At 39.8% G+C, this 26,888-nt stretch overlaps 1 protein-coding gene across 1 annotated transcript; it reads right to left on the reverse strand.

Moving 5' to 3' along the window:
- Positions 1 to 1,461: 1,461 nt before the first annotated feature.
- LOC121508015 (insulin-like growth factor-binding protein 4) lies at positions 1,462 to 26,326 on the reverse strand. Its single transcript, XM_041784476.1, has 4 exons — positions 25,441 to 26,326; positions 11,781 to 11,944; positions 9,495 to 9,620; positions 1,462 to 5,838 (listed from the first exon to the last, which is right to left on the reverse strand). Exons 1-4 carry the CDS (start codon positions 25,796 to 25,798, stop codon positions 5,701 to 5,703), a joined length of 786 nt encoding a protein of 261 aa, XP_041640410.1. The 5' UTR covers positions 25,799 to 26,326; the 3' UTR covers positions 1,462 to 5,700.
- Between the last annotated feature and the right edge of the window lie 562 nt (positions 26,327 to 26,888).

The following is a 26,888-nucleotide window of genomic DNA, read 5'->3' on the forward strand; positions in this document are numbered from 1 at the left end:
AGGGGCTCAATAAAATATTTTTTGCAGACCAGTAAATAAAACAGGCGCTGGTGGTACGTAAATCGACAAAGGGTGGAGCAGTGTACTTGCAGCGTCACTTGATGACAAACAAAATTTTGTGTCTTTGTGCATTTTTCCAGAAGTCCTTTTTCCGGCCAGATGGTAGACATGATAAAAATGGGGAAAAAGAAATTGATTTCTTCAGTGGATTATCTCAATGACAAATGAAGGAATTTTTTTCAGATTTGGCAAAAAAAATATTTTTTTGGTCTCAAAGATGAACTGAGAGCAATTTATGATCTAGCTAGGATCACTTAGTGGTTTATTTTCCATGGTCCAGATCCACTCTAGAATAGTGCAGCATTTTGTGCATCTTGAACCTGTGCAAATTGCAAGGAAAGACAACTTCAGACCCACAGAGCAAGAGCAAACAAGGGTAGGTGAAAACTGCACGCTAACTGCTCAGTCAAGCAAACAGCACCCTAGGTGCACCTGCTTATTTACATTTTTATTTACATTTTTTTTTATACATGCATATAAATGAAGGAATATGCAAGAATTCACCACAACATTGTTCCCCTCGTACATAAACATGCCTTGGTGCAAACAGCAACTTATAGAGTTCTATCCTACTCTTCCTGATGAAGGTTGGTTAGAGCCAAATGTTGTGTGTTTCAATAAAATAGCCAAATATCAGCTTCTTTGAACTTTTGTAGGCCTTGTCCTCCTTTGACTCATACATCACATATACAGGTACGTGGGGACTTCTTCGACATATCTTCAAAATGCAACCTGAAGATGGCTAAGCCATGAAAGGAAAGGACATATTTCTAGTTTCTGTAAGAGAACAGCCTCCTGTGTCTCTTGTCATTGTTGGATAATTGGTGCAAGGCTCTCACAGAAAAGGTTTATTACCAGTAAATCTCAGAAATTCACTAGATTTTGTCTGGATCTTCATGTGCCTTGTTGACTTACGTATATGCTAGCACCAACATATCTGGGATAAGCTCCAACATCCAGTTCAAGAACTTATGTTACTATTGATAACTAGGGTTGGGTATTGTTTGGATTTTTTCTGATACCGGTGCAAAATTGATACTTCTTGTGTGCCTAAACAGTGCCTGAATCAATACTGTCGAGAGATAAATAGTGTGTTGAACGTCAGTGGGAGAATAAAAGCTGTCTAGACATTGTAAATGATTCGCAGAAATATCTTTAAAGATGCTAGTCAAACATGGGCTAAGAAAATGAAACCAGTGTAACTTAACGCATAAATCATAAACACTCCATTACATATTTCTTGCCTTTCATTTGGGGGCAGGGGGCTGCATTGGGGTGGCAGGATATTGAAATGAACCATAACTTTCTGTGTTGTAATTTGGTCCAGTAGGTTTTGAATGTGTTGGTACTGGATTTTGATGCTCATCCCTATTGATAACAGCAAGAACAGCAACAACACTGTAATTTCTAAAGTGTTTTAATTGTTGTATTACAATGTGTACATTTTGTAAGGGAAAACATTTACAATGTAACTGATCATTTAAGTGTAAAACTCTATATTTCAGTTCTTTGATCACCTCAGTGTTCGAGTATAATGGTCCTGTACTGGACAGATACACAAGACCTCAAATATTTCCAGCCCCAGTCAGTTTGTATGCATGCAAAAATTACTTCATATCTTCTATACATTAATATGTAATATCAAAAGCAAAAAGGAACAGTCTTTTTCCTAGAAATGCAATTACAGTTAAGTACAGCAAAGTTAGAGATCAAGCAATGCACTATGTCTTAAATACACAGTTTATGTAGTTAGAAGGCCTTTACAAAATCAAAGCCAATCCCTTCACCATCTCCTTTTAAAGGTAAAATTATATGACAGAAAAAAAATCTTTATTTAAACACGCCATTAATAAATGATTAGATGAGATTTTGCTGAAACATTTCATGTTTATACGGTTCACTGAATTAGCTCTAAAATGTCCAAGTCATTAGTCTTTGGAACTCTTTTTAGGATATTTGGCCTCTTAGCTCTAGCACTGAGTTTCTAACAATGTCATTCTCTCACCATCCTTCTGTGTTTTAGTAAAAACCTTTTGGAATAATTTCCTTTTGAATTACAATAAGGATTAGCCATCATATTATGAGTAATCAAAGTTTATAAATTGACCCTTGGCTTCAGCAGTTTAATTATACTACTTACATTATAACCTAACTGTAAAACAAGGCTGTTTTTTATTATTTGAGTCTAATAAGTAAGTAGCAAAATTATATATATAAAAAAAACTTCCCTTAAAAAACAAAATCCAAGATTTTATGTGCAAAAATAGAAAAAAGGAGGACTCTTTAAATTCTCTCTCTTCCTCATACTTTGAGTATTTTTATTCAGATTCATGCTGTGAGCTGGCCCATATCATCTTTCCTCCGTTAGCAGGGTTGGTATTACCATGAAAGGGCATCAGCGTTTCCCTGCCGAAGACTGTATGGTTTAGCTTGCACAATAAACAAATGAGAGCCACTGTGCAAGAAGACCATTTGACTTTCCAGTAGACGGTATATGAGAAGTGTACGTAACCACCAAGGTATCTGCCATTGAATTTGGAACACCTTTGGCTGTTGCAGTCATGTTTTTTAAAGACAGAAGTGGCTGTTTTTCTAGGAAGTACAGATAAGCCTTACTACTGTCAGTCCCAGTTAGTAATTCCCTGGACTTTACCCTGCTGTACTATATACCCCAAAAGAAAAGACATTATTGACAAACGATGCATTTATTATACTATTGTAGAAGTCTTTAATGTAGTCATGTACACCATAAAGACACCATAAACTAATGAGTTTAATGTTTATGATTTGATTTAAAGGATAAGTGGGTCTGGGTGCTGTTCTAACCCAGCTGGTAGAGCAGGCACCTTATGTACAGAGGCTAAGGTCCATGTCATTCCTACTGGTCGCGGGTTTGAGTCCTGGTCCTGACACTGTTTAATGCATGTTATTTTCACTCTTTCTCCCCACACTTACAATATTTCTATAGCTGTAGGATTAAAAGAAGACTGGAGAGTTAAGAAATGGCTTAATTTTATAATCTAGATTATTTTTTATGGCGTTCCTTTGTCCCTTTTTGCCCATGAGAGAAAATGCAGATTTTAGGTTCATTGGCTCTACTCGCTTAAATCCAAGAAACTACGCCTACTTTTACGTTCAGTTGGTGTACTAGAACTAGAATTTTTATGTTTTAAGACACTTAGAAAAAAATCAAACCAAATTAAATATGGGGAATTTTGAGTGATTGTTTTTATGGCACTTTTCTGTTTTTATTTAGAGAAGATTGAACACCTTTTTGTACTCCAATAATCATATTTAAAGCATTATTAACTTTGAGGTCAAATGCATATTCATCTTTTTATTTTCAATGGTCAATACATCTGATATAACTACTTTATAATCTACACACCCCAAATAATGTAAGTTTTAAGGGTGCATAAAATTATTGGCATGATATCAGTATCAGTAGATATTAGCTTAAAAGGTCAAATAGGGCATTGGCAGATATGAACATTTCTGCCGAAATTTATGGACAATATATTGGCCTGACATATTGGCAGTAGAAATTATTTTATTGGCCTTAAACACTGGCAAAATGTACAACTGTACCATCAAGTATAGGTGGTTGAATAAAGCCCTAAATGTAAAACAACTACCTGACTGAATACTCCCCTGCTCTTTTCTCAGCTTTGCTCGACTCAGCCTATCTTTGCACTGGAGACACATGGTGGTCTTGACAGTATAAAAGATGTGCACATATAGGTAAGAACTAAAATGAGTTTGAAAATATCAGCATGTCAGAAATCAGCAAAATCCAAAACCATGCATCCCTATTGAGTTTACCTTAGATGTTATTTTCTACGAGAATATCTTGACTCTTTGCAAAAGTTTAAAGTCTCTTTATTGTTCTCCACTAGAGAACCAAAAATAAGTCAGTGATAGAAAAAGCTTTCATGGGACAAATAAAGCAGGCTGTGGTTGTGACACACACCAGTGTTAGCTTAAACCGGCTACTCTGCCCTGAAATCATAAATCACAACACCAGTACAATCAAATTGCTTTGAGAATAATGCCAGCATTTCCTACAGTAACAGTATATAAAATATTTTCTGTGTTTCTTGCCCTGATTGAACACTCCTTAATTATTAGCTTGATGGCCTACATTGGATTAAATGAGAACCAGCATTTTCAGGTTAACAGAGGAAAGTCTTACTTTTTTTTAACCACCGTACTATCTTTCTTTATGTTAAGCTCAACTTAAGCCCAGTCATCACAAATGATTGCTTCACTCTCTGCTTGTGTATTTCAAATGTATTAAACCTAAATTTTACTGGTAAACAGAATATTTTCCAGTCCAAAGTAGTTGCAATGCAAAGACAATGCAGGGTTTTAGCTGAATATTTAAACAACAAAATTAGAGCCACACATGAAACGCCATTCTCAGTAGCTTTGGAGATGATCACACATATATGTGACCCTAACTTGCTGATGTCAATTGCTCATTTCCTTTCCTTGAAAAATATTCATCTCTTCTCCTAAACAATGCCCAAAAAGTGCAGGAGCCATCTTTTGTTTTGTTACATATTTTGGCACAATGAGTATATAGCACCTCCAAAGTTTTGCAGAACAGTCGGTTTGGAAAGAAATCCTGTAGGATTGAGAATATTCATACAAACACAAGAGCCACATTGGCATCTTTGCACCAGCTGGCGAAATAAGATTACCCTATCTGCATTGTACAGAGGTTCTGGCCCAGCTACACTGCCAGTACACAATGCTCGAGAGAGAGAGAGGAGAGGATGCAGAGTATACCACGGGTGATGAAGAAAATCTATTCTAATGTTGCAAACATTCCTCTCTTCTTTTTTGCTCATGATGTTGTGAAATGTTTATGATTTGGGGACTCATTGCAGATTTTGTCTTTTTTATTAGTCACCCCTCATTCTTTATTTTTTTTCTCTTGATCTTTTATTGCTACCCACATGCCACTACTCTTTATGTTTGCATACACATTTTGTGGTTTGTTTAAACCTACTAACCTCATGGGTAGGGTTTATACATACCTGGCAGTACAATAAGACCCACACATTTAAACCAATTACACACATTTTGTGAAAAGCTAGTACACAACCCTTTAATGATTAATCTGTCTGGATTGTCCTGATGCTGTTATTACAAAACAATCAATAGTGCTCCAGAAACAGCTAAAGCAAATGCTTACGGCTCCTGTTGTATCTCAGGTCTTGATTATCTGGTGAGAATTATGTTTTGTTTTTTTTTTTTGTTTTTTTTTTTTCATTTCAACAATACTGAAATTAGACTAGAGAAAACAACACATTTGCTCTCTAACAAAGATCACAACTACCACTGTGGAAGATCTTTGTCTGCCACCTGTTACTTCAAAGCGCCAGTCTTAAGTTCATATGGTCGAAACAATACACAACAAGTGCTCAAAAGACTCAGAGATCACATACTCTCACACACAGAAACATAATGGCAAAAGAACTCAAATCAATGGTTTCCTTTTTGTTGCACAAGCTCTAGTACCACTGGCCTCAGGTGAGTCGAGGCTTTAGAGCGAAGTCCTTTCCGCATGTAGTTCTACTAATAAGCACCAGTAGAGTTAAGCTGGTCCTGCACCTCCTCTCCACTCTTCACTCCTCAATCCCTCAGTGTAGCAGTCATTAACTGGTGGCAGTCCAGTTCCCCTCGAAGCTCCAGCGGGCCTGGCAGCCTCAAGCCCGTCTTCTGGTCCACACACCAGCACTTTCCACGCTGGCCGTCCCGTGCAGGATGACACTGTGGGCATGAAATATATAGAGAGTATTATGGTTACATATTTTGAGTTTACAGTATTCTGAAAAAAGCCTCAATTTGATTTTCTTGAAGTAGGAAAACCACAATGTACTGTTTAGCCAGTAAACTAGCTCTATATCGCTGATATTAACACAGGTTTTAACATAGTATTAATATTTTTGTCTAAGAGAACTTTTACAAAGTTTTGGGGATCATACTATGGCTGTTTGAGTCAAGTAGGATGCAGACCCATAGCAGCAGCAGAGAAGTTGTCTAATCTTTTTCAAGTCAATAGCCGCCTGCATTTTGGTTTAATTTGATTTACAATGCTTGTGCTTACTACTCATTTGCTTGCTGTTAGCCTTTAAAGTTATGATACACAACACACAATGCTTCTCTTACCTGCAGACAGAGTATTAACCACAGGTGATCAGTTTTGGTGATAGATAACTAGAGGTGTCAGGTCAGATCAACCATTACATTTTAAAAAGATATTTTGGGGGATTTTATTCTTTTATTAAAGAGACAGGAGAGCAGGTAGAGTTGGGGAGTGGCATGCTAGAAAGGAGTCACAGGTTGGACTTGATTAGCGGTCGATCAATACAGGCATATCAAGAGTTTCAATTTTGGTATCATGCTGCAAATATTATGATATTACCCAAGGAAGCTGCAAGTTTTCTGATAGTTAGACATTAATTTGATTAGGGGTGTTCCTATTCCAATACCAGTATTGGAAATAAGTCCGATACTGCTTATAATGCAGGTATTGGTATTGGCCAGTACATGAGTTTATGCACCAAGCCAATACCGTTTGGTTTAGATTTATATTTTGCTTCGTTTAGCCATACTAAATATTAGCGCTGTAAACTGGAAACCAATTCTTCTTCGCTGCTGGAAAACACTGCATGCACAGGCTACCATTTTCAGAGCAGCATAGAAGAACCAAAGGACCCACTGCAGCAGCAAAGAATGGTGGCTGCGTGACAGTTTTTTCTCTTAATGTGATCGTTAAAATGCCATCCAGACCGGCGCTGTCTTACATGACAAAACATGACACAGTTTAACAAAAGTTAAATAACTCTTCAAACATAAATTGTTGCCTCTTACTTGTTTTTCCTGTTGAAGCTAGCCATTGTGTCTTCCCATTGAAGCTATTGATGCCTTTGAATTCCTTGTGGCAGCATTTTCAGTGAGTCTGGAATTCGTGTGACTTTTGGGGACTTTAATAATTGGATCCACACCAGTAATACCGGCACTGAACATCTTTTTAACCACTTTAATCAAATTATGATCATTTATTATTAGCCCGAATGCTGACCATCATATTTGTTTGGGTCTGTCAGCCAGTTGCAGGCTGTCCTGTAATCAAGTCATGCTGCCTGAGTACAGCATAAAGGAGAGAGAGAGCCTGTGATGCACCCCCCTTCATTATTGCTATTTTAATATTTAGGGGTAAAATAATAATCAATAATCAGCAGAAAAACAATTTTATGGTCACAGAGATGCTGTATATTATGATTCTATTTGTTGAGCCATGGTATGAGTCAAAAATAGATATAAAAAAATTTCCTAGTCTGCACAGTTAGTCCAAAAAGTTCACACTGGTGGGGAGCAGGTGTCCTAGTGGTTGGGGGCGCTCCCCATGTGCGCGGGCGGCCTGGGGCCCTTTGCCGCATGTCTCTCCCCCACTCTTGACCCTGTTTCCAACTCTATCCACTGTCCTCCACTATCTAATAAAGGCACAAAAATGCCCAAAAATAAATCTTAAAAAAAAAAAAAAAAGGTCACACTGGTATGAGATTAGTACTTGGTATCTGCTAAGGCCCAGCACCTTGGTATTGGTTTCGGTATCGAATAGGGAAGGAAAAAATGGCATCGGAACATCCCTAATTTTGATCACATAACTTTGTTTAAAGCGCTTGTAGTTTTACGTTAAAATTAGTTCAGATGACTTTATTTCGAGTGCTTCTTAGGAGAAACCTTTATGCCTCTACTGTTTTGTCACTTTTTTCGCTGCTTGCAACTTAATGTTTTAGGTCACTCTTACCATTCTTATGTGTCTTTAGCAGTAGGTAATTTTCCACCCCAGGACTGTGAAACCTAAAATTCATTATCTGCACCAAACTGCACACTGAAAATTGAGCAACTAGCCGGTGAAATTATTGTGGCGACTGGAGAGACTCCTACTTCCCTCATTTGCTGCTGGAGGGCAGAACAGCAGAATGAGCACCAACTGAAATTCACCACTGCTTCTGCATCGGCTTGACTTTCAAAATAAAGTATCTATACGTCCAGGTCTTTTTATGGAGCAGGTTGCCACACATCATAGTGGTAAAAAATGTTTATAGAGTAGTTTTATTACCTTGATAGAGTAGTTAATGCTCTGTTGATGGGGCTGTTTCTCTCCAAGACAACATCTGATCCAACTTTAAAAGCTCTTTAAACTGTTTAGTTTTTGGACTTACTGTATCTGAGATCCAAATAGCACTCTTGCTTGTGGATGTTATTTGGTTATTTTTCCATGAAATTTGCTCTTACTTTTGAAGTTTCACTATCTTTGTTCAGCCTGAAATAACTTTAAACCACTTCAGTCTGTGCTCTTTGGTGGATGAGCGTAGCTTGATGATGAATGCAGGTTGTATTCTTCTTCACAAATTTCCAATTCCTGAGACTACTTTGAAGAGATGTAATCACAGGGCCTCAGGTTCAAAGACAACTGTGCTTACTCATTCAGCAAATGAAAAGCATAGAGATTTGAACTTCTAAATAATGTTGAAGTGTTTGGCTATGTAACAGTCTAATGTTGAACTTCATTCTTTGAACCACAAAGCATTTTTATTAAACCACATTTGTTGCGTGATTTTGCACTTTTCCTCCAATTATTCACAATTTTAGAAAGCCCCCAAGCCCATTTAAGAATCCCAGAGCAACTCAGCCATGAAACAATTCCCAGTTGCCCCTCATGACCTGTGTTTTACTTCCCAAAAGGTTTTATCTCAGTGTACTTTTGGTTAAACAGTAAACAGATGCCTGTGAATGCGCCCAGACAGAGAAACTTTAACCACGTTACACAACCAACATAACTCAGACTCTTGATGACGGCTGCATTTCCTTTTATCACTCACTCTGTATCTGTTGCTTTGATTGCATGCATGGCTCGGAGAGCAGTCTTATCTCTGTTTCTAGGCTCTCTCATTCTCCCACTCTTATCTGCAGTGTTGCTCAATGTAACAAAGTCAAACAAGTAACTGCATCCAAAGCTAATTGCATCCATCATAGCAGAAAGGGGATTATTGTCCAACAATTTAGGGGAACCACCTTACACACGCAGCAACTGTTAATTTCTGAAGAAAATAACTTTTTAATGTGAGCTTGGAAAATAAGATCTTGGCTTTACCACAACAGTCTTTCATGTTGATCTTGAACAAGTTAGATGATATTTCCTCGGCTGCAGGCTGTTTAGTGTTTTGGCCCAGAAATTTGCTGATGTGGTTTGAAAGAAAGCGTTTGGAATCTAAAGACAGGCATTTTTATTTGTTTTGGCTTCAAAATTAAGATTCACAGTTCACCAGTACACATGGCCAGAGTGGTCTGCTCTGACAGTAATCCAGTAAAGCTCATAATAGTGTGTGTGTGTTAATGTACTTGAACCCACAGACCTGTTTTGGATGGAAATCTCCATTCTTGTCACAGTTGGGAATGGGGATTGTGAAGAGATCATCATGTGTGCGGCTGTTTGATGCCAATCTGTCCAATGCCCTCTGTAGCTCAGCACGACATGGAGCCTGCAGGACGACAAAATATTTATTCATTAGTGTTCCAGAAGCAGATGTATGCAAAGACATGAAAAATGACTTATTTTACAATGTAATACTCAGATAATACTCAGAACAGCTGACGTCAAACCTGTGCTGTAGGTGTAGGTTAAAATGTCATTTCAGTTGTTCAGGAATGTTAAATGAAAACATCTGAAACATCTAAACATGTGAATACAAAAAAATTATATTCTTATTTTAACACACAAGGTGTCTGTTAAAGGAAGCCAACTAAAGTGAGTTCCTCTGGCCTGTGCAACATCTATGCATACCTTTTATCTTGAGTTTTGGTGTAAAGTCCACATTAAACCCTACATTGAAACTAGTGAGCCATTAGTTTGTTGTATCACAGAGAAATAATGTTAATCTTAACTAGTAGAGCAGGGGTGTCCAAACTTTTCAGTGAGGGCCACATACAGAAATATAGAAGGGTGGTGGGGCCACTTTTTTATCTGACCTTAAGGATGTCAAAGTTAGTAAAACTAAAAAATGTAGGTTAAGACATGCTTAGTGACTGAGTATGCTTAGAATGGCTAGATTATGGATGACAAGGCCAAATTTAAGGATGTGGGGGCGGCCAATCAGATTTCAGGGGGCCCTGGTTGGCCCTGGCTATCACTGGCTCTGTCCTTTGAATGCTGTTGGTGCTGCTATTTGCTACCATAATCCATCCTTGTGTTAGAAATCACAACATTTTTACCATTTACAGTGTTGTCTCAATCGAGTTGGTTAAAAAACATCAATGAATTCTTCTTGTCAGAATGTTTGTTTGCAGAATTAGCATGGTAGCTCCACATTGTGCTGAAATTACAAAGTAAATTACAGTCAAGCGCAAGCCTTAATGTTCTAATGTGGGCTGTCTTTTATTTATGATAAGAATTTGCTGCAGGCCAATAAAAAATTGGTCGTGGGCCACATTTGGCCCCTGGACCATATCTTGGACATCACTGCACTAGAGTGTAATGTCCAGACTAACCAAATCGTTGTTACAGAAAATAAATTTTAACCGAGTTTGACCAAAAGTGAAAAGCAAACATTTAGAGATGCACTGATTGTGAATCCTAAAGCTGATACAGGTGTTTAAAATAACAAGGTAGCTGATTGCTCTGCAACGCTAGAGAGAAAGCCATCTGAACTTCTTCCTGGGGTTGGCTTTCTAAAACTTTATTAACTCTTATTAAAATATATTCTCTATTTTGTAATGACATATTTATTACAGAGGAACAGTCAGAGAAAATCAATGTTTAGAATAACATTGTAGCCAATGTGGATGTTCTATTCATCACTTTCCTTTGGTGTAACAATCTTACTATGCCAGTATTTTCTGTCATGTTTGAGAGCAGAACAGATTCACTTCTGCCCAGTAAAAAAAAAAAAAAAAAATCTACTTTTTATTTAGCCATGCACAGATATCACAGGGGGGACAGGGGGTCCAGACCCTCCCAATCCCAGAAAATCATTGAATTTTTTTCTGTGTTCATCATTATTCTTTCACATTTAAGTGTATTTTAAGGACTGAAGTTTGTTAACTTGTTTGTCCTCAGATTTTAAAGTGTGTGTTTTAAGGACTGAAGTTTTAGGTCTGAGCTATAAATCAGTATCAGCTCAAATGAAAATGAAAATATTGACATATCAGATAATGGTAAAAATCCAATATAGTGCCTCCCTAGTATTATGTCATGGAAAATGTGTGGTGACCCTGAACCCTCCCAGGTGGTCGTCACAAGTAAGTAGAAACACATTCTGTATGTTTTTTTTTTATGTGCCCATTGCTATGCTACCATGTAACACATTTTTGTGTTAAATTAATGTACCAAAAAACGGTCAAACTTCACTTTTGCTATTTTAAAGGATGTTTGGATCCTGATTTTGCCCTTAAAGAAGAGCTAATTGCACATTGATGTCAATGTGCACCTGTACTTTATTTTTCAAGACAGCCATTAAATGTTACGGTCTGTAAATAACTAATTGTACAATTTATTACATGACTGTTACCCTTGTGGCTTTGGAACTATAAAGCCCTAATATAAAACACCTGCTGGGGTGGAGGAATGCGCTGCATAGAGGGAATGCTTGGGTTTTTCATTTTCTGTAGAACTGATAAAGATGTCAAAAGATGGTTTCTCTCACCAGTGCCGCCTTGGTCTCCTCCCTGGCTGTATTGCTCCTCTGATTTGTGGATTTCGGAGGGTGGCGTGCGAGGGTCTTCTGTATGCAGCGCTTGTCCTGTGGACTGCACCGGATATTGCTGTTGTTTGGGTGCTCGGGGATGATCTCATCCTGCCTCTCCATTGCTGGAGGAAGGAGGGAATAATGTTTTAGTTTCCTAATTCAACTATGAGAAGAAAAATGCACTAGGCCTGCTCTATAAAGGTTAAAGATTCAAATCCTCAGTCAAGCACACCCAAAAACAACTCACATTTTATTCATGTTTCTTTCTGCATCATTTTATGCAGAGTAATTAATGAAGAACAGAATGGAAGGCTGTAATCAAACTGCCCCATAAAAATCCTTCAGTGTTTATCTTTCATGAGATTTCCTGGGAGAAAAATATCTTCTTCTTCAAAGCAAACAAAGCTGTAGATAAAACCAGATACAAGCTCTAAAGAAAGCTGTCATGAGGCTGCAAGCTAAACTGCTGCCAACTAAAGCTCACAATACCAAAAGCTGACTGACATCCAGCTTTAGGTGAAATGGTAGTTAAACATAGTGACAGGACTTCAGATGTTTCTTGAAGACTTTGATTGATATTCAGCTAACGTCAGACTTTCAAATTTGTCGAGGTGCTGAACAGAACATCTTTATTTTGATGATCAACGCGAACAACTGTGTTGACCTTTAAAGAATGGAGTTCATTGATAACATGACATGCCAGATGGACTGTTTCATATATCCATTGTTGCATAGGATATATTTTTTGTTTGGGAAGGGCTGGACTTTTCAAGAAATTCTCTGGAGATGATTGGAAAAATGTTCTTTTTGTTTCATTCAGTATGGACCAATCAGAGCGATACGACAAAGTTAGGTAGTAGACATGCACAGCTAGTTGTACATGAGCTCAGCAGGCCTGCGCTGTTGTAGTTTTCAAACTGTGGAACAAGTTGGTGGATAAAACTGATGCCATGGCATTTTTACAAATGCAAAATCATCTCTCATCTTTCAGTGTGGTTCTTTTCTCCTCTTTTAATAAAGAAATACTGTCCAGATATAATAGAAACAGTAGCTACATAAGGCTTCACTGAAGCATGTTGGGAGAAAAGCAAAAATATCTCTGCCATGAAAAGCTTTCTGTGCAGTTCTTTGCTCTTTTCTTAAAGATGTGGTCCAGCTCTGATAAAACTGCAACACGCCTGTAGCTACTGCCCTATTCTTCTCAAATGATGCTCACTGCAAGATGAATCTGTCTGATGACAGACATGGAACCGGGCCAGTCCATCTGCTTGCAAGGTTAGTTCACTGAAACTTGCTAGCACAATCCTGATAAAATTATACAAAAATGTTGGCAACAGAAATGCAATACTACCAATGGTATGTGCAATGTCTGTGAGCAATTTTTGGCAATTAAAAACAAATGACCCACTACTGGGTACCAAGGACTTTGTTGCTGTGCTATTCAAACAAGTATCGGCATCATTTGACTCAGCTCAGCTATGAGAGCTGCTCTTTTGGCTCCCAAACAGCTCTGTATGTGGTACCACTTTCGGCTTTTATTAACGCTACCATATGTAGGATTTTTTGCATTGTAATGTCTAAATTGATTTTAAAAATTACTGCTCCCATTCTGTTTTTTAGCTAAGTTTTTACATTATTACTGTTATTTCTAATAGTTTTCTAAACCAGAGAAATTCTTAAGTTTTATAAGTGTGAGAAGAGCGTGTCCTGTTATGGTAGCTGTCATGATAACATTGGATCTTATGTTAAAGACTGCTACATAATTCATAGGAACTGCTACTGGGCACTACTACTAGCTGCATCTCATTCATGTTTTTTTCTGAGTTGTAATGGACCACAGCTATTCTCTGCCAATTGTTGAGAGTTGATCTTTACAATTAAATAACAGCTCTTCCTGGGGTCCACATAGACGAAATTGCCAGAACTCAACTCTGTAACATTGAACTTCCTTTGGGACGCCTTTTGGTTTCATGGATTATAATGTCCTGTAATGGGTGACAAAAACTGATTAAAATGCCCTTCCTGGACTGCAGCTCACATTGTGAACCTGGAAGGCCACTTTTAACAGCTTTTCTCCCTAATTGTGTGAAGTTCATGTATGAAACCATAACATTAGTTTACTGTCTAGTAAATAACTGTACATGGTGCTGTTTTTTGTAGAGTCCTTAATTCAAAACAAGAAGTAAACAGTGGAGGTAAGCAGAGGGGGTCTGGACTTGTCATGTTTTGTTATTGTTTTGATATCAAGCCACCTGGCAGAGGAATCTACATACTTTGCATTTAAATAAGCCAAAGTTTAGATTTATGATCAATGGGTGTGTGTGTATTATACTCAAATTATACTTTTTAAATTGATGAAAATCTTGCATACTTTTTTTTCGAAATATCCTGTCTCTCTGAAAAGGTTGTCCAACCAGCTGAAATCTGCACACTGGTTGGTCTGTCAACACCCCCTAGTACAACATTATGTCATATCATCAAGCATTAATTCTCTGTGTGTGGTGTGTCAGTGGCCTAGTGGCTTGGAGAAAAGGTCCCCCTTTATTCTATTTACTCATAAGAATGAGTATTAAAGAAAACAACTCCTGTTCATACAGAAGACTGGATAGATGGACAGATACAGCTTGTTTGTGAATGGCATCACTTATTTGGTTGGCCAATTTTAATTTTAATGTTACAGTTATGTCTGAAGGAGCAACAAATCAAACAAATACCAGACTGTGTGTTTCAGGCTCAATGAGGGCCCCTTCCAGTGGGGTCCTTTGTAACCAGTCACACTTTCCCCCACTGCTACACCTGTGTTTCAAGCAGTTTCACAAACTGCTGGTCAAAAATATGAGTAGCATTTTTAATGTTTGTAAGTCAAATTTTAATTTTATGGGAAAAATTGAGGGCACATTCATTTTTGCTGCCCTGTCATATACAGAACTGCTCTTCCTCTCCTCCATGTCCTTCTGCACAACATCCTATCCAGCTGAACATGGTGAGATGTGGGCTAAAAACGAGGCCAGGTTAACCTCAAGGACACAGCACTGTGTTGGCGCTCTGGGGGGTAATCTGTACCTCAGCTCTCACCCTGGTACTTTTCAACTGCTGCTGCACCACTGCAGCCATGCCATGAGCTCTGAGGCTTTTTTTAAACCATACCACCCCTGTTCTGCTTCCATCTGTACATTGTGGTCGGTGCCACATTCACCTTTACATCCCTATAATCCTGCAGCTCAGTGGCCCTGCAGGCAGCCAGCTGCTTCCTGAGGAAATGCTCCCCTCCCTCTTCATCCTCCACCCCTCCACAACAACCTCTGCCTTTGCCAGATGGAGGTTGTTAGAGGGTATTTGCACTGTCACAAATGGGCACAACTGGATCTGTGTGTGTGCGCTGTGTAGTGGGGGGGGGGGGGGGCACAAGATAGGCAAAAATGGAGGATTAAAGGATGTGTGTCTTTCTTTGTGTGCCTGCATGCTGCCTTTCACCTGTGGCTTGTAAGACTTGGCAGCGCTCTCTGCTTTCAGCTCATAACCCATGGCATTTTACAGATTGGCACTGGAATCAAAGTACTCTAAACTGCAGGTTGTAACTATTCTCACTCTGATCATTGAACCAGGCCTGAGCTCTGGTTTATATCTATGGCAATTGCCAAGCATCCAGTTAATTGCAGTTGGCAGTGAGACAATGAAGGTAGGTCAGTAGCCTGCTTTATCAAGTGCAGTCTGCCGTCTTTTCTTAGGTCTGCAATACGAAGGTATTCAGTTTTTCTTTTCTGTACTAGTTTACACCTAGTACTAGGTTACACCTTTTTTAAACTTGGTCAGGACTTGAGCGGTTTAACTTTATAGACAGTTATCTTGCTTTGCTTGGCTTGTCTGGGGGGGAAGTGTCTCTTGGCTGTTTGTATTTTTAGTCTTGTTGCTGTTAAGCCTTGCTCATCAGCACTTTCTTCCATCAGAGCCAACAGGCTTTCAGCTGTTTCCCTTTGTTCCAAGTTGTTCTTTCTCCTCTTGTGTCGGTTCACAGTTTTTCAATTCCACCCTCTTTCACAGGGTGAGCCAAGTGATCAAAAGTGGGTCAGAGGTGGCATGTCCTGTTTGCTACCATTGCTGTTTTCCATGGAGGAAGTTGCCACTTCTCTGTGCGGTTTTGTATGATTTGGATAAGCAGCTCTTGGCTTTTGAAATATAAACTCTTTCAGAGAATTATCAGTCAAGGAGCTAATATGCAGTACATAGAAAGTCACAGGTGCACAACAAAGAAAAAGACCTGTATAAACAAAGAATCATACAAAGAACCAGGAATGGTCTTAATTAATAGATAAACTTAACAAATGGGGTCCTTTTAAGACATTAAAACGTCTCTTTATTGGTGTTAGATACTGTTAATATTATCAGACTAAGTTCTCTTTATAAAAAGCCTAAAATTATATCTACCAACTTCAGCTCTCTTTATGAACCAACAGACCAAAACCCAAATAACTATCATGTAGAGGTGCAATATGTAGACTAAAATTTTCAGTGCATAAAGAATAGCTAAATCCGTCATGTTTTTTTTTAAATATTTGCTGCTCCACTTCAGCTTGAAAGGGGGTTCCTCAAACTCACCACCAGACTTTTAAGCGTCACTTTGATATGCTATTTACGGATTCATTTTAGCTGATACTGATATCGATACTGATTTTAAATGTTTTACAGACCTAAAACGTCAGTCCTTTGAACACACTTCAAGGTTTTAGGGTGAATACAAAAATGAAATTTTGTCCAATCATCACGTTTTAAAGTTTAAAGAATGAGGTTACATAAATAAAAAGACCTCAACTGACTTAGGTGTATTGGTCCAGCCTAAAACTCCACTAATTTGTTAGTACATACGGCTGAAATTTACTGTCCATATATGCTGATGGAAATATCAGCAATAATGTTGATATCTTCAAAAACCGATATTTTTCTTTTTACGCTAATATCTGCTGACACCAATATCAGGCATCCCAACTTTAATATTATCAGTGAGCAGCATGCTTGACTGGCATTGATTTTTTTGTGATAAATTCTGCCTCACACCAAACACCAATGCAATTTTACATTACATAACTTAAAACTATGAGAAATTCTATGCCCTGTACAGAAAATCAATAAGGGGAGCATCATCATCGTCATATTTCACCATCAGTGGCTTTAAACTGAACTGAACTCGAAACCCTAAAAGCCAAATATCCTCCTAAGACAAATATTTGCTCAACAAGTCTGATGGAGTTTTTTCCTGTGGTTTCTACTACTTTAAATCTGGGGTTGAAGCCAAAACAGACCACGACATGAGACACTGTCCATTAATCTTAGATCACCCTAACAAAGAATTGTATAATAGCAATAGTGTGTTCACACATACACAAATCTCCTAACATTTTCAGGATTTTTGGGTTAAGCTGAATTTTTGAATGCAAATGCAGGAATTTTTCACCCCCGGATTTGTTCCTCACAACAAACTTTTCCCATGCTCAGGAATTCAGAAAAATTCTGTGCCACTGGGTGAGAGGGAATGATGATAATTTTATATACCAGCCATTGCACAATCTTTGCAGCTCTGCATGTAGTGCACTGTTTTATTTTGTTTTCTTCTTGCTGGTATGTTCTTCTAACCACATCAAATTACATGTAGCACCAAAGGCAAAGGTTATCATCTTCCCTTTTCACATTGTTCTTTTACATCATGTCTCACCTCCTGAGACCCCAACCCCTGTCTTTGCGTGACAGACATAGTCATCCACTGTGAGGTGCATTGTTAACAACCAATTCAAGATTTTTCAGGGGCAGTCTGCCTGAAACTTTCTAGAAATGTTCAGGTGTGCATTGTGAAAACTGCATTACAGTGATTTCACACATGCACATAATGTTTAGGGTGAGCTGCATGAGAGGGCAGTTTTTGTCTTGTGCAATCTGGCTGTAAAACTGGCAAGTTAAATCCAGCAATAAGATCAGTGTCCCTGCTCTTTAAAATGTCAGACAAAGGTACTACTATTACATCACTGTTTCAGAGCTCCACAGTCAAGTTAGCTGCAATAATTTGACAACATCAACAAATGGTTTATGTTCAGAACTATCGCAAACTGGTGAAGTTTGGGAAGTTTGTTTAGACAGATGCAAGGAGTTCAAGTTTATCTACTTTCTTACCAATTTTGATTACAAAATAACAGTTTGAAACTTAAACAAATTCTCTGCAGATGTCTTTTTTTCCTCTTTAATAGCTCTTTATATCATCTGTCATCTGTATTTGTAGAAAATAAGGGAACAGTTATCCAAATTACAATAGCAAAAGTAATAAAATAGCAAAAATAATGTTGCAATCAGTTTTACTGACATTTTAAGTACAAATATATCCCTCTTATTTACAACGTGTGACAGTTTAGTTAAGCGCAGTGGGATCAGATCCATTACTGAGGACTTTGTCTCAGCTGGAGCCATTTCTGTTCTGTCATCTAATTCATTTATGTTTTACAAACAGTGGGATTACAAAATGTAACTCCATCACATCTGCCAAGAGTGGCTTCTAATCTTTGCAGTTTTGCTGTTCTCCTTGTCAGAGAAGATTGTGCTTTTATGACGGTTCGAAAAAAACTCAACTTCTCAGGGGAATCGTCTTCTACAAAACCACTGGCAATCTTTCAGGATAATTGGCTATTTTTTATTTAATTTTATTAGTCAACACTGAGAGCTGCAAAAGTATAACAACATAGTTTCCCAGGAAGCGGATTTCTATGAACTTGTTAATGATTAGAGGTGATGTGTTGTCTTTTTAAGAACATTTTGAATTACACCACAATTTCCAAAAGTAGCCAGTGTAACAGATAAAGGGTTGTTGAGGTTATTCTAACTTTAGGGACACATGCTGCATGTACCTATACTTCTTTTGCCACTTCAAAGTTATCAAAAAGAAGCAATAATTTATCTGGTGAGAGTAGCAGCAGCCTACTTTGTCTAATCTTTGCTTTAGGGGTTATCTATGCTTCAAGAAAAGGAAAACACTTAGGGTGCTCTCACACTCAGTAGTCCTTACCATGCCCAAGCAGGCTTAAGCACTAAAGTCCAGTTTGTTTACCCAGTGTGAATACTATACACAGCGTTCAGGCATTGTACACTTTCATGGCCCTAGCACAGGTGAAAAAGGTGTGCTACAGCATGATGTGATTGCACAAGCATGGTTGGTTCTTCTCAACAATCAATGGCAGTGTTAGAGGGCTGTGTCTGACCACAGTGACTCGAAAAAAAGCCAAAAAGTGATCAAAACTGCTGTGAAGTTGTCTGTGAATTTCTCCATTGTGCTGACACTGTGAGACTCACATCTTGTAAACTGTGTGTCATACTACTATAACAACGTGGCAACATATTCGTGTAACCTGACATGCCAGATAAACTGTTCCATATATCCATTGCATGGGATATGGTATTTCACATTTATTTGGGAAACCTCCCATACAAAGTGTTTGGGATGGGCAGGACTTATCAAAAAGTTCTCTGAAGGGGATCGGAAAAATGTTCTGTCTGTCACATTTGACGGGCCAATCAAAGCCCCAACACAAAGGCAGCTTGGCCAGCAGGCACTGTGATTGGTAACAAATGTTGAGCTCATTGGTGGATAAAAGTCATGCTGAGGCAGGTTTAGAGAAATGCAAACACGTCTTCTGTACCAAAAAGAGCTGCAGTGTGTCTTTGCTCCTCTGTAAACAAAGAAAGGCTGTCCAGATCTGATTAAAATTGCTGCTAAAGCTACATCCAAGCTAAAAGCTTTACCAGAGGTAGTCATTGCTACTGACTTGCAATACAACCAAACCCAGGAATGTAACAATTGCAAACCCATGCTGAAGCAGGTTGAGAGAAGAGGGAAAATGATCTTTTCTGTGAAGAAAAGCTTTCAGCATGATTCTTTGCTCCTGTGTTGATAAATAAATGTGGCCCAGTTCTGATAAAACTGCCACTATAATATATGCAGGCAGTAGCCAATATCTACAGCTCTCAGTACAACTAAACCCTGTCTATAACAATTGCAAACTCATGCTGAAGCAGATCTGAAGAAGAGTTAAAACATCATTTCTGTCATGTAAAGTGCTCTGAGCTGTGGTTTGCTCTTTTAAATAAAGAAATGTAGTCCAGTTCTGATAAAACTGCTGCTATATAGCTACATCCGAGCTACCTGCTTCAAGTGCAACTAAACACCGCATGTAGCTACTGCATGGTTCTCTTAAAATGATGCTGACTGGCCCGCTCATTTCTCAATCCTGACACAAGTGTGCTTGTGTACAGTCAGGGGTAACTGAGCCTAGTGTGAATATGTAATGAATGCCCCTTGACAGGTAATGTGTATTGGCTTTAAGAAATGCACACAATACTACACTACAATTAGACTGTTAATTGAAACACTAGCCAACCACTGTGCTCTACAAAGCTTAACCGTTATCTAGATTTGGAGTATTTCTATTCAAAAATGAAAAAAATCTCGATTGCTTTTTGATGTTTGCACTTTAAAGGTTTAGCTTTGTTTTGGCATAGTCAGCTTGCTTAGACATCAGGATTGTTTTATGTATTCTGATGATATAAAGGAATTTTGAAAGTTACTTTTTCACCATGGTGATTGCTTGATCTAAAAATCATATTTTTGTCATAACCCCTCTATATTTCCTACTTTTGGCTTCAATTCTCGTACAGTGTTTTAAAATTTAATATTTCACTTACTGCTTTTAGCCCCCGGACTGTCAAGCCTTGTGTTTAATGGATTTGCCCTTTTCTGCTACAATTATATTCAGACACGATAGCAGATTGTTATGCCTCCATCCTGGTCGATCAGTTAATCTGGCAAAGCATACAATTTTTTATGTATATAAGATTTAATAATCACTGTAATTTACAAGATACACTTCGTGATTAATGGGAGAAAACTTAGATTTACATAAAACAAGACTTTCTCCAACCATTGGAGTCTCTTCCTGCTGGCCTAGAGAAAAACTGCAGGTTTAAGGCAATGCTTTTGACCTCTGTTAGGCTATGTGTAGTTTTTCTGAAATGTTTACTGTAAAAATGTAGGTGTTCTTCTGCTCTAGTGGGGTTTGGAGCTATATTTTCTGGGTGTTTTTTGAATCTTTGAGAAGTAATTTTGTTGTGTAAAACAAAGCAAAAACTGGGTTCATTAACTAGTAGTAGTTCTTGAAACCAATTACCGATATTTGGATCCAATATAGATTTATTATGAGTTACAAAATGTACTTAGGCAAAAGTAAAATATATTATAATAATCTAAATTAAAAAATATATAGCCCAAGGCCTATCAGAAAAAGAGATGTCACAAAGTAACAGAGGAAGCAGGAAAACAGGAAGTGATGCCATACACTTATTGTGTCAGTGGTATCCTAACCCTGGCTTAAGTGTTGATCAGCTAGCATACATGTTACATCCAGCCAATCAGATTGTGTTGTATACAGGACATTTGCTGAGACTTCAGAGCCAGAGGGGAACACACACTTTGCAGTGGAAGCAAGGAGGTGCACCTTTCGATTAATTAACTTTATCAATTTTCAGTAAATAAAATACTGATACTGATAATTTGCCAAATGCAAAATATCTGCCTCATCAATTGGCCAGGCCAATAATTGGTCAATCCCTAGTTTTAATACAGTTTGAATCCAAAATGTGAGCTCTGATGGCTGCCTTAGTACTGCTGTGTAATCTCTGTCATCCTTGGCCGCACCGGCTTAGTAATTCTCTTTCAGATACAGAAACACATAACGAAAACTGTCACCTTTTGTCCTGAAGCTTTGCTGTTGTCTCTAAGCAAGCTATAACATACACACATGCACAAAGGTGAAGCTCAGAGACAGAAAAACAACAAGGAAGCACAGTGAAGCTGTTCCAGATGGATCATCATCAGGACAAACATTATCCTTTACTCTGACAAAAATCTTTTGGATCAAAACGTGGCAGTGCATGATGAAAATCAAACGTGTTTTGGAAACTTTATAGCAGTCTGAGGTTTTTCCCACATTCACTGTGTCCTCAGAGATTCAGAATATGTTCTGTTTTCAGAAGGCAGTCTTATTTTTCATCCTGATAGAATTATGGTCAAAGAAATGTTTATTTAGTTCCGACAGTTCAAACTGAAGGTACAAAGTCATCTGTACTCCGTGTTCTGGACTCAGTCCCTTATTGTCTTTAGGAATTATTACCTTGAGGATTTGTGAGTAAATTCTGTCTTGGTGTGCTTGGATAATCTCAGCCATCCGTCACATGTTGATGCGCTGTTACTACTGAACGGATCTATGAATAGAGGGAAACCTGCAGCTGCAGTGAATTAGGTCAAACTATTTTAGTTACATCATTAACTTGATTTTGACTGGAGGTTCTTGTTAATTTATGTACAGAATCAGAATTCTGGGTTAAAGTGCAAGGAGAGGAAATTAAAATTGCAGCACTTGTCTCAGGTAGTGAGGTGATGTTACATATATGATTTTTTTTTTATGAAAGGCATGATGACCACTGTTTATAAAATGAACATGTTAACAGAAAAAAACAGTTAATCATGGTACTGAGAAGCAGATTTATGCTTAGTTTAGATAAATAGCTTCACATAAAAAATCTCAGCCCTCAAGGCTTCGCTGCTCTCCTTAGATTAAGTCTTATTCGAAGCCAGGACACTGTGGGACAGTTTATGTTTTATCTCCCAGCTCCAACACTAGAGGGGGGTCCCTGTCCAATGGAGAACAACAATTAGCTAATCACATTTACTCCTGCACAAGAGCCCCAGCTGTACAAATGTGCTGCACGACCCAAAGAAAGCAAATACACAACATTAAGGGACATCTGCGGATAGAGGGTTTTGGAAAATCCTCTTTTGGCACCCTGTAAATACATCCACATCCATCAGTTCCCTAAACGTGCCGTAGAGTCCTGGCTCACAGGAGAATCTGGGTTAGCATGCTGCTTTCATAAAGACCTGTGTGCGTCACAGTAAATTGCACTGAGTCTGGCTCCAGAGACAGCTTCATTCATGCAGCTCGCTCAGAGCCTGTAGGTGTAGGACTTTACATATCTGACATCTGTATCAGTTTGTACATAATATCTGTTTCACTGTCAGAGGGGAAGCATTTGAATACGACACTCGGCCAGACCCGGCAGGAATGAAAGAGTGGATGCCAACACATGCACAGCGATTTATTCCAAGTATTAGGATAGAGACAGTTTCTAAGAACGGGATATTAAGATGCATGAGAGCTGTCTCAGACCTTGACATAAGATGCCGAGCAGTGCTTGTTGTTGCTATGGAAATTTGGTTCAGGAATAGCCTGAAGGTTGATGCATTTTTGAGGGAAGTACGGCAAAGAAAATAGACTTCAGTCCAAATTCAGTGCATTATCTTTACTTATCTCAGTGAGCATTATGATGCCGCAGTGCAAGTCTAACTATTAGCCGGAGACCCATTCATTGGACTGATGAGATCTGCCTCCATCCCATGAGCCTTTCATTATGAATTCTCTTGCTTTTTAAAAACCCTCTTCTATTTTTATCTAGCATGTTCACTGTTGCTAGGAGTGGGGCAGTGTCAGACGTGTATTCAGGAGATGCACCCCCTTGTTTAATAATGCATAAGGATGGTGAATGTGCCACAAAGAGATCTCCTGCCTGTGACTGGAGTTGCTCTTTTGCCCCCCTCGCCCCAACCCCCTCGCCTTTCTGATTGTCTCTCTGCTGCCATTTGTTTACACTGAACATTCTTATATAGCAGATCTGAGCTGCTGCCCAGAAGAATTGATTTACAGTGAGATTTATTGGGCAGAGCTTCCCTGCTTTGTTATGACAGACTCCGGGGGTGAGAAGGAGTGTGGAGTCAAACAAAACTCGCCGCTCATATTACAGAACACCAAAAACAAAACTCATGAACTTTCCAAAATGTTCCATCCACTACTGCTCCGCCCTGGAGAAAAAGACTCCCCCCAGTGCACTATAACCCAATTCTAAGACAGCTGATCAGACAAGACATGATCAAAGAGCAGAAATAATGTTCAGGGAGAACATCCCTCCATGTTAATCTTGGTCTAAACAGCTTTCCTCTTCTTTCTGATTCCATTTAGTCATGCTATGTGCCGCTCTAACCTATGCTGGCCCTGCACACAGAGCAGAAGGCTCTCATTTCAGCTCTGGCAAAATGAGTGCCGATGAGCTCATCCTCATGAAGGAGCTGGACACGGTGGGCGATGCGCTCTAAGGCTTATTAGAGCTGGGAGGGGGCGGTGCACCCAGGGCCAGGGGAAACAGATGCTGCATGAAGATGAGCGTCCGGGGAGTTTTATATTGGCTGAGCTGATCCAAATCTTTGGTGTTCTGGCGCTAGCAGATAGCCTCCTGCCATTACCATTTACTGTCTGGGAGCCTGAGCTCAGTGTAGCAGTGGTGATCCAGTTAGTTGATAATTTGGAACAAATGAACAAACCACCTTGTCTGCGACACATTATAACAATTGTCTCATACGGCGTAATGAAATCAACACCACTCCCTTTGAGGAGAGCAGAGGAAGACAAACATGGGAAACAGTTTCCTCGGTAGGAAGAAGTGAACGTCAAAGCAGTGAACTGGAACTGGATATGCAGATCGCACATCCAGCATTAGACATCCATGTGTGAAAGTGGAAGCAGACTTTCCGCCTTGCAAAATGAATTCAGCAAAGAAGAGGAGAATAAAAAAGAGTGTGATAGAGACATTGACAGCAAAAGAAGAGTTCTGCAGCAGCAGCAGCAGGAGGAGGAGGAGGAGTGGGGGCGTCCATGAAAGAGAACCAAGTGAATTACTGATTGCAGAGAGCTCTAATAGCCCCAGACTGGCCACACTCCATTACAGTCATTTCATACAGCAGCTTTTATTACCTCCTCCCATTACAAATACACACTCTCTCTTACACACGCAGACTGTAACACATATTCAGTACAACTACAATGCATTTCACTGCCTGCACTGCACGAGTACCTGCAGGATCCCAGCTTAACATGATAAAGAAATTGCAGGCCCAAGAGTTGCTGGGAATCTGCATTAACCAGCCGCATGATTCCTCTCCAGGAACAGGTAATAAGTTGCATGCCACACAGTCATGCTGAGTGCATACTTACACAGCACGCACTCACACACCCACCCCAGCTATCACCCCAGCGCTTTCCTCTCTGAAGCCTGCTTTGCGTCTTACAGCGGGGCCCTTTTCTCAGTGAGCAGCCACAAGACAGCAGAGGGACTGTGTGTGCTCTCCCATCAGGCCATGCGTGAGGAGCTGGTGTGTGTGCACGCTCTGGTTCAGAGCTTAGCTGAGATTAGGGTAAACAAGCAGCACATTGTCACCCCCTGCCCCCCTCCAACTCTGACCCTGCCTGGCTCAGGTAAGACCCAGGAAGCAGAGACAGAAAGTATTCTGGTCTGCCGGGGTACATGGCGTGAATGGGACACAAAGATGCCAGTCCGAGTTTGTAGATCTGGTTACCTCTTTTTGTTATGACACACAGCTGCGTACAGAGATATTGGATACTTGCTGTGAGTGAGACTGTCAAACAATACCAGGAAAAGTGTGCTGTGTAAAGAGGTCAAGACCTTGACCCAGTACTCTCACCTGAGTTCTCCTCCACCTCCCTCTCATCCATGCACACCCCCTGGCCGTGCATCAGCGAGTGTAGTGGCCTCTCTACGCCACGCGGTGGGTAGCAGCGGAGGCCCGTTCCACATCTTGGAGAGTAGACGCCGCAGTGAGCCCCTTTGGGCAGGGCGCAGGTGGGGCAGCAGCCACAGCCGGGCTCCCTCACTGTCTCTTCACAGCCCTCTGGTAGACGACAGGCAGCTAGCCTTTCATCAGAGCACACCGGGCAGCGGATAGCCGTGTCAGACAAGCACAGCGCCGCCAGCGACAGGGTGCCCAATGCCCAAAGGCCCCAGCAGGACGGGGCAACTGCCACGCCACGTCCTTGCACCATGGCAGCCCCGGCACCTGCACACAATCCTTTGCCCTTTTGTATGGTCCTCTTTGCTTCTCCTCACCTCTAAGTGTGGTGTAGCTTTTTCTCACTTCAACAGCAGAGTTCAGACCAACAAAGGAGGTCTGAGACGAAAGCTTTGTCCAGGATGGGCTTTGATATTTTCAGCTGGTTAGTGTTTCTACTGCACGGGCACAATGCCTTTGCTGTATTGCCACTCTGTTCCTCTGATTCAGTTTCACAGAGCAGAAATTGGAGCTTGCTTTTGATCTGCTTGGCTGACGAGTGTAATGGTAATAAGAAGTAGTTTTTGTTATGCTGGAAGGAACACTTGCCGGCAGGATTATCCAACACTTTGTTCAGGTGAGTCCCACTGTCCCTTTGAGTCCACAGGTTCGTCCACCCTTCAATGAAGCACCAGGAAAAGAATCTGGTCTACAAGTGTCCAAATGCAAAACAGGTCATCAATAGGCAGCGTTTTAAGTCACAGCTGCAGTTTCCTCCTCTTGCTGGTGTGCAGTGCAAAGGACTCGCTCCTGAGAATGGCTCAACACGAGTAGCTTTGGACTTTATACCGGTCCATGGACACGCCTCTTCTACAGTGAGAGAGGAGCTGAAAGGCACAGCAGAGAAAAGCCAGTCTAAAGCTCTCCCCCTCTGTCTCCCTCTGTAGCGCTCTCTTGGGTTTATATACACTCTCCCTCTCTTGTCCTCTTTCAATCCTGAGTGCATGGAGAGAAAAGCAGCTGAATTACCCTTTTACTTGTTAACACACAGAATACACTTTTTCTCTTCTAACCATTCTTTTTAATATTTTTAGCTGAACATGTCCCACTTGTTGTGAATTCCTGAAACATTCAACTTGATATAAAAACAAAGACCACGTCAGTGCTGTTGCACTTTAATGAACCCCAAATGCTCAAAACACACTTGTGTGCCTCTGGGGTTGAAAACTGCAGAACAGCCTCATGCCTGCACCCTCTGTGTCTGTTTATGTGCGTATTTGCATATTTGCGCGTCCAGTGGTCAGTCTGTCTCAGATCTCCTTTTCTTATTCTCTTTTCGGAGTGGGCAGCTATAAAAGGCAAAT

Source organism: Cheilinus undulatus, linkage group 4 (assembly GCF_018320785.1).
Source record: "Cheilinus undulatus linkage group 4, ASM1832078v1, whole genome shotgun sequence".
NCBI classification, from domain to species: domain Eukaryota; kingdom Metazoa; phylum Chordata; class Actinopteri; order Labriformes; family Labridae; genus Cheilinus; species Cheilinus undulatus.

Coding starts and splice junctions, on each gene's coding strand:
- LOC121508015 (XM_041784476.1), bottom strand. CDS start 25,798: ATGGTGCAAGGACGTGGCGTGGCAGTTGCCCCGTCCTGCTGGGGCCTT. Junction 11,945..25,440: donor GGAGGTGGAGGAGAACTCAG/GTGAGAGTACTG, acceptor TCCTTCCTCCAG/CAATGGAGAGGCAGGATGAG. Junction 9,621..11,780: donor AGGAGACCAAGGCGGCACTG/GTGAGAGAAACC, acceptor GTCGTCCTGCAG/GCTCCATGTCGTGCTGAGCT.